The sequence below is a fragment of the Cinclus cinclus genome, chromosome 35 (genome assembly GCF_963662255.1).
Source record: "Cinclus cinclus chromosome 35, bCinCin1.1, whole genome shotgun sequence".
In the NCBI taxonomy this organism is placed as follows: Eukaryota; Metazoa; Chordata; class Aves; order Passeriformes; family Cinclidae; genus Cinclus; species Cinclus cinclus.
Window position 1 is genome coordinate 91,137 of NC_085080.1, and position 13,618 is coordinate 104,754.

General features: G+C 55.4%; 2 protein-coding genes across 2 annotated transcripts in view; both read right to left on the minus strand.

The window, feature by feature from the left end:
* The window catches only part of LOC134055781 (zinc finger protein 345-like), a 45,391-nt gene that overhangs the window by 12,762 nt on the left and 19,011 nt on the right, over positions 1–13,618 (minus strand). The window lies entirely within an intron of this gene.
* LOC134055815 (hydroperoxide isomerase ALOXE3-like) lies at positions 4,915–9,201 on the minus strand. The gene is made up of 13 exons (XM_062512277.1): positions 9,064–9,201; positions 8,474–8,672; positions 8,320–8,401; positions 8,103–8,225; positions 7,901–8,004; positions 7,469–7,791; positions 7,191–7,394; positions 6,972–7,058; positions 6,219–6,388; positions 6,021–6,142; positions 5,828–5,928; positions 5,315–5,485; positions 4,915–5,094 (listed from the first exon to the last, which is right to left on the minus strand). The coding sequence occupies exons 1-13, from the start codon at positions 9,199–9,201 to the stop codon at positions 4,915–4,917; spliced, it is 2,004 nt and encodes a 667-aa protein (XP_062368261.1).

A 13,618-nucleotide genomic window follows, 5' to 3' on the forward strand; every position in this document is an offset into this window, starting at 1 on the left:
TCTGGTGCTAGAGCTCTTTTTTCCTTCTGAGAAAGGGGAATCCCATCAGGGGTCAGTAGACCAGGTGTTGAATAGATCATCCCATGGTCAACCCGATTTTTTCCAATTGCATCAGCCTTGGACCCACACATTGACGTGACAGATCTTGCTATTCCTGTCAACATTATTCCTTGTTAGCAAAAGGATTGAGGAAATCACTACCTGTGATCCATAACCAATTGTCTCAAGGCTTTGAAATCTCTTTCAATTGCCCTCAGACATGTCTTTATTATTTTGTCACTGCCAGCCTGAAAAACCAATGGCAGATAGTCATCAGAGCGCCTTAGTAGACTGGAGAATTTTCCAGTAATGTCCCTTACCCAAGCCCCTGGGAGACTGCAAACTTCTCTGTGAGTTGAGTCCTGTCTGTAAATTTGGCCCTTCATTCTTCTCAGAAGGGAGTCTCCTATTGAACTGCCCTTCTTTTAACAGAGGAGATTGTGATGCAGGGTACAGGTGGTGTTGTTTTAAGAATCTCCTCTATCCTGGAAACACCTTCACCCACCTCATCAGTAATCTGGCTGCTTAGTTTCAGGGCCTCTTACTTGTAGTAGAAGGTACCTGTCCTACTTGTCAGGTTTTCAGAAGGGGGAGGAACCTCCCTTCTGATACATGCTGTGAGTCTCTTCCAGACTTCATCTTCAACTGACCCTTGACCTTGCAGGGTTCTGAGTCTCCACGACAACAAAGGTACAAATCTGAGAATCTGGAGACTGGAGCATCTCTAAAAATAATTGGTCAAAGTTGGCATTCTTGAATTTAGTGTCTGTTTCCTATGCTGTGCAGATCTTCAGTGCCATGCTGAGGACCCCCTCTCAGCAGGGACAGCATAAAGCCATGTGCTTCCCTCACCTGTCTGGTCTCCCTGTTTATTAGCACTTCCATGTTTGTTTACCTGAGGCCCCCCTTCACCCCCTCCTCACTGTTACATCTGGAGGTGTCTGTTCTGTACTCAGCGGTGCCTCCAGCACTGAACCCCCTCCTCTACAGCCTGAGGAACCAGGATCTCAAGGATGCCCTGAAGAAACTTAGGACTGGATGCATTTGAACAGCCACAGCCTGCTTGTTGTCCTCTGTCAGTGGCTCCCAGTTCATATCATGACAGATCAAGTCTGTCTTTTCTTATTTACATATATTTTCTTCTCCACTTGTGATGTTGCTATCCTTAAGAAGAAATGTCATTACTCATCCACTCCTCCTTCAGCATCCATCAAGCTTGTGTGACCCGAAGACTTTGTGTAAATAGAGAGACCCAGTTTGTATTTAAATGTAATAAATTAACCTGCAGCAGGGTGGGGTTTTTTGTTTGGTTGGGTTTTTTTTTTCTTTTTTTTTTTTTTTTTCTTGAGACCCATCCTCAGCAGGGCAGGAAAGAATGGGAAATTACAACAATTTTCTGGCTGCTCCAGCCTTGGAACAGGCCCTGTTCCTGGAGCAGGAGCAGCTCTAGGACCAGAAGGGCTGTGACTTTTGTGCAGGCCTGGGGAGGTGGGATGGCAGGAGGGGCTGCAGAGCTCTCAGCTCAGGGAGAGGGGAGCAGGGCACACAGGGAGCCTCCTTTTCCCATGGCCAAGCACCTTCCCCCATGGCTGGGGCTGAGCCCTCTCAGAGCTCCAGCTGCTGCTGTGCCCTTGGCAGGGGCTGAGGCCGTGGGGCCACTGCCCAGAGCCCCCTGGCCTGAGCAGAGCTGTGGGGCCAGAGCCGGCTGGGCTGTGCTGGGGAGAGGCCCTTGGTGCTGCACAGAGCTCAGGGCACAGCTTGCAGGGAGGTGGGCTGGCCTGAGAGAGCCTGCCCGAGAAAGCAGCAGTGTCCATGTCAGCCTGGCTGAGCGTGCAGGGGCAGGACTCAGCCCAGGCCTCGTGGGGCAGGGCCAGCGCCTGGGGAAGGCATTGAAAACAGGCAAGTGCCCAGACAGGAGGCTGCTCCGGGCCCTTGGTGGCACGCACACAGCAGGGAGGGGGCCCAGGACATTTGTCAGCGCCAGCCTCTGTGCCCAGCCCTTGCCAGCCCTGGTTGCTGAGCCCAGGTTTGCCCTGGGCTGAGTTGGGCCGTGGCCCAGCTCCATCCTCCTGCGGGGCTCAAGGCCTGTTCCCGGCCATGGCCAGTCCTGCGCGGCCTCTCTGCTGGCCCAGAGCCCGGGGCAGGGCTGTCAGTGCAGGCCCACAGGTGCCACGGGCTCTGCAGGAGCTGGCAGAGGCTGCCCAGCAGGGAGGCCATGGGGCACAGAGCCCCAGGGCTGCTGTGGGCACCACAGCAGAGGGGCCGTTCCCACCCGCAATGCTCCTGTCCTGGGCTGGGCCGCAACAGGGGCTGTGGGGACATGTGAAGGGAACAGGGTTGCGATGCCACAGAACTGGTTTCAAACAGGTACCATGAAGATGCTGACAGAAGGTGACAACAAATCCAGCAACAGACAAGGAGTTTCTGTGAATTGTTTCTGCTGTACAGGACTATTTCAGAACAGGGAGGGGGATTTAATACCAGCAGACACTGATACTGATGTTGATGGATGCAACGGCTTCTTTGCCTGAGTTTACTGGAAAGGTCTCTCAGATCTCTGCATTCAGTGAAGGGTTTCAAGGAAGAGGAATGCATGTACTGGCAGGAACCTCACTGAGGGGAGGAAGAGGTTAAAAATACAAGATTGGGCAAGAAAGAAAAAATAAGAAAAAGTAGCTGTCCTGGTTTGAAAGACAGGTGTTTGCTAAGGAAAGCAGAAGCTTGCCTTTGGACTGAAAAAAAATGTGATTCTTCTGATTATTATAATTTTGGAATTAAGAGAGCTCTCAGGAAAAGATATGGGGGGTAGGAATAACAGTTCTTTACTAGTATATCTAACAAGACAAACAAGAACAACAACAGCTATGAAATTACCCACAAACAGAACAGTAACTCAGTCCCAGTGTTTTTTGGCTGCAGGCACCTTTTCCCTGAGCTGCAGTTCCCGGTGCTGAGGGCGGGCGGGTCCCGCAGAGCTGCAGGAGGGCTGGGGGTGATGGCAGAGCTGTCCCAGGGGGAGAGAGAGATGGAGAGAGCCCTCCGCTCACGGTGTCGGTCCCGGTGATCAGCAGAGTGCTGGATGGTGGTAGCTCACAACGAGAAGGCAGCCAGGCAGGGTCCGATAGTGGTTTCCCGACGCTGGGATGGTGGAGATAGCGGAGAGGCGGCGATCGTCCTTCTCGTCCAAACTCCGCGGGGGAAATGGGCCGAGACCCAGCCTTCCGCTTCCTCTTCTGGCTGTTTGAATCTCGCGGGGTGTCCCTCTTCTTTCTCCTCCCCCTTGTCACCAGGGCCCAGTCAACAGGTATCTTAGCATGACAATGGGGAAAATTCCACAGAGGGAAAAGGGAGAGAACCAACCCCCAACAGTAGCATTTTCACTCAAATTTGACCTTGCAGCTGAAAGATACTGATATTCTCTGGGGGAAATTTCACATATTGTGGTTGTTTTGGGTTGTTTTCTGTCTGCTTTGAGGAATGGAATTTCTGGAGAAGATAACAGGATGTTGTAAAAAAGTCATAGAAAGCATTTCTCACAGGCCCAGGCCTCCTGGTGAGAAGGAAGAGAAATAAGAAGCTCGGAGATTGTAGAAGTACAGCCTTGTGAAGGAATGTGCCTGTGATAGGCCCTGTGGTATGTTGTGGCAGGAAATGCTTGGCATGAGTGCTTTTTGTCCCTGTTAAAATGGAATAATCTTAGGATTGTATGTGTCCCCATTTTCCTAGCATGGTGGTAGAATAAATCTACTCTTTCCACTTCAGCTGTGGATTTTGGCTGTCTTTGTTACCTGCATATATTCAGTTCACACACTCATGAAATCCCAGAAGGACAAATGCTGGTGTTGGTCTCTGCAGCATCACTGACTGGAGCTGCCTGGCTGGGAGTATCCCTGTGGGAAAGGTCTTGGTGGACAGGGAGCTGGGCAGGAAGTAGCCATGTGCCCTGGCAGCAAGGAAGGCCAGGAATACCCTGGGCTCTGTGACCAGGAAACTGAGGATGTGGATTATCCAGGTTATTGTGCCATAATTTTGGTTCCTCAACACAGGAAAGATGTCTGGAAGCCTGAGCAGGTTTAGTGACGGCCCTCCAAGGTGGGGCTGGAGCACCTTGTCTGTGAGGAGACCGAGGAAGCTGGACTTGGATTAGATCCAGCCGCTCCCACATTCCCTTCTGTGAAGAAGTTTAGAAGGCCAGGGCATCCTGGGTAGGTTTCTGGGGGTGCTGGGAGTAGTTTCTGTACCTTTTATCTCAAAAGGAGCTTTTCTAATAAGCTTTAGTCTGAAGCTCCCATTCTGCCCACAACAAGGGAATCACTGCAGGGAGGTACCAGCTCACTGGGCACCAGTGATGAACACTGTGAACACTGGGAGGAAGTACTGGGTGCACTGGGAACTCTGTCGTTTGTCCCAGTTACCTCAGTCCAGCTTCCTACTTTGAGTGGGAGCTGTGTGAATCCCTGTGGTTTTAGGGTATGTGTACAAGCAGCAAGGGTTTGATTGACAGCTGGCTTTTATTGGGGAGAGGAAAATGAAGTGTGGGTTGCTGAGGCCACTGGGGAGTAGACACTGAGGATCTCCATGTGTGAGGTTGTGGAGTTGTCCAAGTGTGGGATGCTGGGTGACAAAGGTGTTTGGGATGGCCATGTAAGGGGTGCTGAGAGTGCTGGGTGTACTGGATATTCAGATGCTGATGGCTCTGTCTGATGGGAGTGCTCAGGTGCCAGATGCTTGGTGTTCTGGAGGTGCTGGGTGCACCGGGTGTCCAAATACTGGGGTTGATGGGTGCTGGGGGTGGCCAGATGTGGGGTTCTGAGTGTGCAGGGTGCTGGGAGTGCTGGGGGTGTTGAGTGTGCTGAGCAGGTGCAGCTCCTGTGCTCAGATGGAGATGCTGTTCTCCATCTCCAGTGGGTTCAGATAGTTGTATCTCAGCTCAGCCAGGTGGTTCCTCTCCTCAATCCGGTCCCGGATCTCCTCCAGCCGCCCTTGGAAGGCCCGGATGAGACGCCGGGGTTCTGCCTCCGTGAACCACTCCTCAGGGTACTGTCCCAGAAGCCTCTGGGGAGGGGGGGAGGATAGTGACATGGACCCTTCAGCTTCAATCCCTTGGTACCATTTAGGGGTTCTCTTGGCACCTTGGTAAGTGTGGTTCCTACCCAATGGTGGCCATCCCCCAAGCTTGGTGACACCAGAGGTGGTGACATCCACTCCTCTTGCAGCTCCCCAGGCCCACAGAGCTGTTTGGGGGGGTATATAGGGACTGTCTGGGCAGACTCACCCTGTCCTTGAGCTGGGAGCTGAGGAGAATGAGGGCCACCAAGATGTTGGCAGTGGTGGCCACGTCAGGGATGGTATCAAGGAAGTGCTGGAGGAAGGCCCGGCCCTTTTCGCAGGGTGGTGGGTGGCGCATGGAGGACGGGGCATTGGGGACGAAGGCCCCCAGATCATACTGCAGGGGGATAGGTCAGTGTAGAGAACATCCCCCCAGAACAGTCATGGGACAGGTGGGGACATCCCCCTGAAACAGCAAGGAGACAGGTGGGGACACTCTTTGGCACAGAGAGGGGGCAGATAGGAACATCTCAGCACAGCAAGGGAGATGGATAGGGATATCTCCTCCAGTATGAAGAGGGGATGGATGGGGACATCCTTCTGGCATGTAGAGAGGTGTGACACAGACATTGGTTAAGGATGGGGACATCCTTCCTGCACACAGAGGAGTGGGGACATGTCCCCAGCATGGCTCGAGGACAGCTGGGGAGATCCTTAGGATCCCTGGCTCATGTCTCACCTGCCCATTGTTGACGGCCGCGTGCTGTGCCGAGCAGGTGAACATCACCATGGTGAGGAACTTGATGAGCTCTGCTACTGTCTGCAGTGAGGAAGGAACACCTGGGTGGGAGTGGGGACAGCCAAGAGCCTCAGGGACCTGCCTGTCCCCTGCCTCCCCTGGAGACATACTGTGGCAGCTGCAGGTGTGCTACCTGAGGAGATCCTGCCCAGGAAGCCATTGGTAAAGATGTCCATCACCCAGGCCTGCAGCTCAGTGTCCCCACTCACCGCTGCATCCCCACCATAGTAGAATGTCACAATGCTGGTAACAAAGCTGCCATAGGGACGAGGTGATTGTGAGATGCTGGGGCACACCAAGACCACCCTCCACCCCCCAAAACCAGTCTCACCTCTCAATGGCTTCCCAGAGGCTCATCCCATCATCTCGGTAGTGGTAGTTGGGGACATGGGACATGCCACGGTGGCGGATGTCATCAGGGAGACACAGGGACGTGTAGGTGACCTGCTCCAGGCCTCGCTGTACCACCAGCAGCAGCCCCTCATAAGTCACCCCTGATCCCTAGGAGGAGGGCCACCCACAGATGGAGAGGGCAGGATGTGCCAGGCTTCAGTGTCCCCCAGTGCTCCCCAATATCCTGCATTGCTCCCAGGGTACGAGTCCTCCAAATACACACCCAGTGCCCCCTGTACTCCCATATACCACCCCAGTGCTCTCCAGTGTCCTCCACCCAATGTTCTCTAGTGCCTCCCAGGTCTCTCATGCTTCCCAGTGCCCCTAGTTCCTCCAATACACTACAGTGCTCCCCAGCAACACCAGTACACTCAGTATTCCCAGTATACACCAGTACTCCACATTAGTCCCAGTAGCAACCCAGTACCCCCCAGTGCTTCCAGTAGACCCCAAGGCTTCCATGAGACCCTAGTGCCCCCAGTAGAATCCAGTACCTCTAGTGTTCCCAGTAGAACCCAGCATCACCAAGACTCCAGTGCTCTCCAGTGTTCCAGTGGACTCCAGTAGACCCCCAGTATCCCCACTACAGCCCCATGCCTCTCAATACCTCAGAGCATTCAGTGCCCCTCAGTGTTTCCAACAGGCCCCAGTGCCTGAGCAGAGTCCAGTGCTTTCAGGCCCCAGGGCTCACCTTGTCAATGAGGCCACCTGGGTTGATGAGGACACTTCGAGCCAAGGTGTTGATATGCAGTGTGAAGTGAAAGTGGGGCATAAGGAGCTGAGGGCAGAACAAACACCTGGTAGGTGACCAGGAACCCCTTCATGGAGCTGGGGGGGCTGTCAGGTGGGGCATAACTGCCCTCAGATCTGGGGACAGGGAGCAGCGGGTGGCCCTAAGGGGGGACCTTACCTTAAAGAGGGGGTGACAGGTGGGCAGGTGGCGCAGGGTGGCAATGGCAAAGACCTCCCCAAACAGGTGGGTCCTCAGCAGGTGGGTGAGGAGCTGGTGGCTGTAGAAGTCGGCATTGCGCACCCAGGTCTTGGCCAACAGCCAGTCCCACTCATCGTCGCTCGGCAGGAAGATGGGGCTGCAGGGTCCTGGTGTTTGGCTGAGCTGTGGACACCACCTCATGGTCTAGGACCATTGTCACCTTCCTGATATCAGGGTTTAGGGTGGGACATCCCTACCTGGATGGCGATGGGGCGCAGGATCCCATCGATGCCCTGATGAAGCAGGCAGAGTGGGGCCGCTACGTACTGCTGGCGCCCATAAATGGTGTCATTTGGGATGTCCTCCAGCACCTTGTAGTCCACAATGAAAATCCGACCTTCTTGCAGCTCTTTGTCCAGGTCAGTGCCACCTCCCAGTAAGCCAGAGACCATTTCTGGTGTCACTGGGAACTTGAGCGGCAGCGTGGTGCAGCGATGGATGATGATGGGGTTGTTGCCATTGAGGAACTGGTAACCGAAGAAGTCATCTTCTTGCCAGTGCTTGGCCACATACTCAGGGACTAAGGGGATGGTCAGACATCAGCACTCACTTACCCACTCTCCAGGCACATCTTGGAAGCCCTGAGTGATTCAGGCGGAAGGGCAGGGGGCAACACACAAGGCACCCACCAATGTCCCTGCCTTGCGTCCGGGAGAAGATGGTGCGCATCTCATCCAGGCTGTTCCAGGAGGTGCGTCTCAGTAGGAACCCTGACAGAAAGTGGGAGGCCCCTCTACAGGGCAGAGAGGGGACCTCAGCACACCCTTTGCCTTCTCTGGCCCCTTTCCCTGCCATCACCCAGGTCCTCCATGGCCTTGGGGCACTGCTTACTGGAAGATGAGGAAACCAGTGAAGTTGTTGGCCCTGATGCGGGAGAATTGGATGTTGGAGTCCAGCTCAAAGATGGAGTCCACGTTGAGGCAACGAGGCCATCCCTGGGCAAAGTCCTTCCACCTGAGTGGGGGACAAAATGGGAGCAGATATCAGCATCACTATTGACCAGCCCACCTGGCCAAAGCAGGCCTTGTCCCCATGTCCCTCCTGTCACCGGTAAGCATCCTGCCGTGCTGCCAGCTCCTGACGACGATGTTCCTTGAGGATCTGCAGCTTGTCATCCACCAGCTTCTTCCCTAGAAAGAAGGAGGGTGTCAAAACTCAGACTTCTGGCCATCAGAGGAGGATGGGGCCAGGGCGGGTCCTACCTGAGCCCTCCCGCACCTCCACCGTGGTGACCCCCTCCAGCCACTGGTAGCAGGGGAAGCGATACAGGGTGCCATTGGGCGCTGTCACCCGGACATCCTTGCAGAACCAGGCATCCTCCAGGAAGAGCCGCCACTTATGCAAGCGGATGAGGACAATGGGGCCCAAGTCCTGCCCACAGTGCACAGACAGGCTCTTCTCCTGGAGAGGAGAAAATAGCTTCTGGGAGGATGGGCAGATGCCCTGCAGTGGTACCAGGGACACCAGCCGAGAAGGGGCTCAAAGTATCCCCACTTGACTCCATTGCCTCCAGGATCCTTATTCTTCACCATCCCCTCAAAACCATTTTCCTTCATCCTTCCAGAACACCATTCCTCCAAACCCCCCAGGACCACTACCCAGCATCCTCTTCAAATTTTTTCCTCCAGACCCTGGAACCCCTTTCCTCCATCTCCCTCAAATCCTTTCCCACCATTCCCTTGTATCCCCAGTACAGTCCATGCAGCCCCTCACATCCCTGGGGCAGCCTGTGCCACCCCTCATGTCCCAAGGACAGCTCTACCACCCCTTGTGTCCCTATCCCCATCTCTACCTTCCCTGGCAGGAACAAGAAGGAGACGGTGGTCTGGCGGCTCTCGCCATAGCTGCCCACCAATGTGATGGAGATGGAGTTGTTGGTCCCAGCTTCCACCATGTCACCTGTTGCCACTGTCACCTTGTAGATGGCCATGACGAGCTGCAGTGATGTCCTGGTGATGACTTCAGAGAGGAGTGAGAAGCTGTGGGGTGCAAACCTGCTGTTTTGGGTCATTCGGGTGTTGCAATCCCCATGGCCGTTGTGTGAGTGGGTGACGGGTCCTTCACCGCAGGGAAGTGTTATCAGATCACCGCTACTGACTAGCGTTCAGTACATCTGATCTCAGTTGATGTGGCCATGAGGACATTACCCAAGTGATGGCCCCAGGGGTGGTGGTAGGCTCATTACCCAAGCGATGGGCCTGAGAGTGGCTGTTGGGACATTACCCAAGTGATGGCCCTGAGGGTGGCTGTGGGGACATTACCCAAGTGATGGCCCTGAGGGTGGCTGTGAGGACATGACCCAAGTGGTGGCCCTGAGGGTGGCTGTGAGGACAGTACCCAAGTGATGACCCTGAAGGTGGCTGTGGGGACAGTACCCAAGTGATGACCCTGAAGGTGGCTGTGAGGACATTACCCAGGTGATGGCCCTGAGGGTGGCTGTGAGGATACGACCCTAGCAGTGGCCCTGGGGGTGCCTGTGAGGACACGACCCAAGCGGTGGCCCTGGGGGTGGCTGTGAGGACAGGACCCAAGTGATGACCCTGAAGGTGGCTGTGGGGACAGTACCCAAGTGATGACCCTGAAGGTGGCTGTGAGGACATTACCCAGGTGATGGCCCTGAGGGTGGCTGTGAGGATACGACCCTAGCAGTGGCCCTGGGGGTGGCTGTGAGGACACGACCCAAGTGGTGGCCCTGGGGGTGCCTGTGAGGACATGACCCAAGCGGTGGCCCTGGGGGTGGCTGTGAGGACAGTACCCAAGTGATGGCCCTGGGGGTGGCTGTGAGGACAGTACCCAAGTGATGGCCCTGGGGGTGGCTGTGAGGACAGGACCCAAGTGATGACCCTGAAGGTGGCTATGAGGACATTACCCAGGTGATGGCCCTGAGGGTGGCTGTGAGGATACGACCCTAGCAGTGGCCCTGGGGGTGGCTGTGAGGACAGAACCCAAGCGGTGGCCCTGGGGGTGGCTGTGAGGACAGGACCGAAGCGCTACCCCTGAGAGTGGCCGGAGGCAAAGCAGAGGCATTCCTGTCGGGTCAGGAGGTTCTCGTGGCCCCGCCCAGGTCTCCTTCGTCACGAGCTTTCCCGGCTGCCATTGGCGGGCAGCAAAGAGCGGCGCCAATGGCGGGCCGGGAGGCGGTGCTGGGGCGGGACCAGAGTTGTGGGCGGGGCCTCAGCAGAGCAGCGCCGTCGATGGCTCGAACGCTGGGGCTGGGGGCGATCCCGAGGTGCGGCGAGGGGAGAGTGGGACCGCCAGCAGCGGGAACCTCCTGAACCGCCATTACCGGGAACCGGAACCTCGGGATCGCCATTGCCTGAAACCGTGACCCCCTTGAACAGTACATTCCTCTGCGCCGAGATCCCCCTGCACTCCATTCCCTGGCCCTCGTACCACCCTCCATCCTCTTTCCTGGCCATGCCACCTCTCCCAGCCCCCCAGCCTCTCCCTTTCCCTTGAACCTGGCACCCCGTGCCCATTCTGGCCTTTCCCAAGTCCCCAAATCCATTCCTGCTTCTCGCAGTCCCCAAGCCCTCTTTCCTCAACACCAGCGACACCCTGAACCCTAAGTCTCTCCCCACCCTTATCCCAGACTTACCTTACCCTGAGACTCCCCCCGAACTGCAGTTCCCAGCTCCAGGAGCTCTGAACGGCAATTCAAGAGCACCAGGACTGCCTGATGCACCGTTCCTGGCACAGAACGACCGAGAACCCCCTTTCCTGGCCACACCGCCTCTCCAGCCTCCAGATCCTCCTTTTCTTTTGTCCTGGGACACCCTGCACCCCCATTCCTGCCTTTCTCCTTTCCTTAACACTGGGGAACCCCCTAAGTCCCCCCTCCCCATCTGTTCTGGCTCTCCCTAACCCATGACTCACCTTTGCTTGACACTGGGGATCCCTTGAACCTCCCACCCTGCTTCTCCCAAGCCCTGTACACCCTGTTTCCTTGACCTTGGGACTGCTCTGAATCTTCAGTTCTGTGCACTGGGACCCACCCCCCTGCACTCCCAACCCCAGTACTGACAGCCCCCCGCACCAACTTCTCCACATTGGGACCCCCTGAACCCCTTATATGGCACCAGGACCCCTTATCCTGCACCCCCTATCCTCCACTAATACCCCCGTGTACTCCCTTTCTTGGCCATCCCATCATCACCAGTCCCCAGCCTTCCCCTTTTCCTTGACTCTGGGACCTGGATGCTTGTTCCCTACTTTCCCACCCTCCAGACACCCAGGTCATCCATTCCTGGCTATACCAGGTCACCCTGCCCCATTACTCCCCTTTCCTTGAAACTGGGGAGCACTGGACAGCCTTTCCTGGGCATAGGAATACCCTGGAATTCCCTCTGCAAGACCCTGCACTCCCTGAAACCATCTTCCCCAGCAACTTGTACACTGTGCACCCCCTTTATCCTGCACCAATCCCCCCCTGCACCCTCTTTCCCGGCCATTCAACCTCTCCTCACCCCCAGCCTCCCCTTTTCTTGGCTCTGGGACCCCCAGACCTCCTAAGTCCCGGTGTTTCCCCAGTTTCCCCACTCCCTGCATTTCCTGGTGTGAGGCTGGGGATGTGGAATGTGGGAAGTGGGAATTTGGGAGAGGGATTCAGAACTTCAGAGCACCAGAATGGGGTTTCTCCTCTCCCTCCTCACCATCCTGTGCTTCCCAGAGCCAGAATCCAGGTGGAGTCTCAAGGTGGTGTTGAGTTACTGTGTCTGTCATCGCTGCCAGCATCATCATCCTCATCGGATTTGGTGTCCTAGGAACACCCCAGCCAGGTCGGGAAGGCAGCACGGATCCACCTGGCAGCATTCTAAGGATCCTTCACCGTAGGTGCTGGTCCCACTTAATGTTTTCTATCCTTGTTCAATCCCCACGAATTTCCATCCTAGCTCCACACATCCTATCCCCAGCCCCATGGATCCTCATCACAATCCCCTAGATCTCATCCCATTCCCACAGACCCCTGTCAGAGACTGAAATATAATTTATGACTTAACATTTTCATTAAGGATTTTTGCCTATTATAGCAAAACTGTGTTACAAAAGCGGCAGAGAACACCACCACACCCTGAAGAGGCCTCCAGACTTGGGCCCTACCCTGCTCACTGATGAAGATAAGATAAACTAACAACTCAGGGCTGGAGGCATTCACAGAGCACAAGCTTAACACCTTCAGGGTGGAGATCTCAGCCCCAGGGCTATCAGCTGCCAGGATCGAGCAGACCCTCGCACCATAGGTTTGGGGGAGCAGGCGGGGGGGGGGGGGGGGGGGGAAGGGGGAGGGGGGGGTGGAATGGAGGTCTGAAGGTTTTGGGTATTTGCCCTCAGGAAAGAAGCAACATCCGCATGAAGGACAGCAGAGGGGGTGTCATGGCCCATTAGAGCCCTCCCCAGACTCAGCACCAGAACACTGCAGCATGATGCAGCAGACACTCAGTGTTGCAAGGGACAAACTGGCCTGCAAGAGAGGCAAGTGGGCATTTCCACCTGTCCAAAGTGTACATTATTAATTCCCTGGATTTACACTCTTTGGCATGTAGTGGCATGGCAGCAGCTGCAGGGGACCCTCACCATCGAGACCATATGGACAGCAGCAAGGAAACGTCGTTGGGACCCTTGGATGGGTGATGTGCTCCATCTAATCCCTGTCACTCTCTACCTGTCCGCCCACACCCCAGGCCGTCTCCTCTCCCTCTCCCTCTCCCTCTCCCTCTCCCTCTCCCTCTCCCTCTCCCTCTCCCTCTCCCTCTCCCTCTCCCTCTCCCTCTCCCTCTCCCTCTCCCTCTCCCTTTCTTTGCTTTTTTCTTTCACCAACATCTAACCTTGCCTGGGTTTAATAACTTTTTTGGATATATTTTGAATATTCAAAGTTCTCATTGTTTTATACACAGAGACTTAATTTTCTTTGCTCTTCTGGGTTTAAACTGGATGGTAACTCCCCCCCATTCCTATGGATCTCCCCAGCCACTGGCTCACCCCACTGTCCCTGCTCTGGATGTGTTAGATCTGCTGTGTCTCCAGGTTACAGGGGTGGCTATGCTGGGGGCACTCATCCATCTGGGTGTAGGAATCCCAAAGTTCTGGCTCGACTCTGGCCCTGCATAAATGGGGTCCTGTCCAGATACTCTGAACCATGAAATGGGGGAACCACAGGCCAGGTTCTGACAGTGCCACAAACAGGAAATACAAGGAATGGGAAACTGGGGAGCTTTGAGGGGTCTGAGGAGTCCCAGAGTCAAGGAAAAGGAAGAATAGGAGAGGGGAGAGGTGGGATAGTAGAGAAAGGGGATGAAGGTGAATATTGGTCCAGGATAGAGGCCTATAATGTCCTGCTGACCATTTCA

Bases quoted from the DNA above. Each gene is read 5' to 3' on its own strand.
- LOC134055815 (XM_062512277.1), bottom strand. From the start codon at position 9,201: ATGGCCATCTACAAGGTGACAGTGGCAACAGGTGACATGGTGGAAGCT. The intron at 8,673-9,063 runs GTAGAGATGGGG...TCTCCTCTCCAG, and splicing joins TCTTGTTCCTGCCAGGGAAG to GAGAAGAGCCTGTCTGTGCA. The intron at 6,143-6,218 runs GTGAGACTGGTT...TCCCTATGGCAG, and splicing joins CTCTGGGAAGCCATTGAGAG to CTTTGTTACCAGCATTGTGA.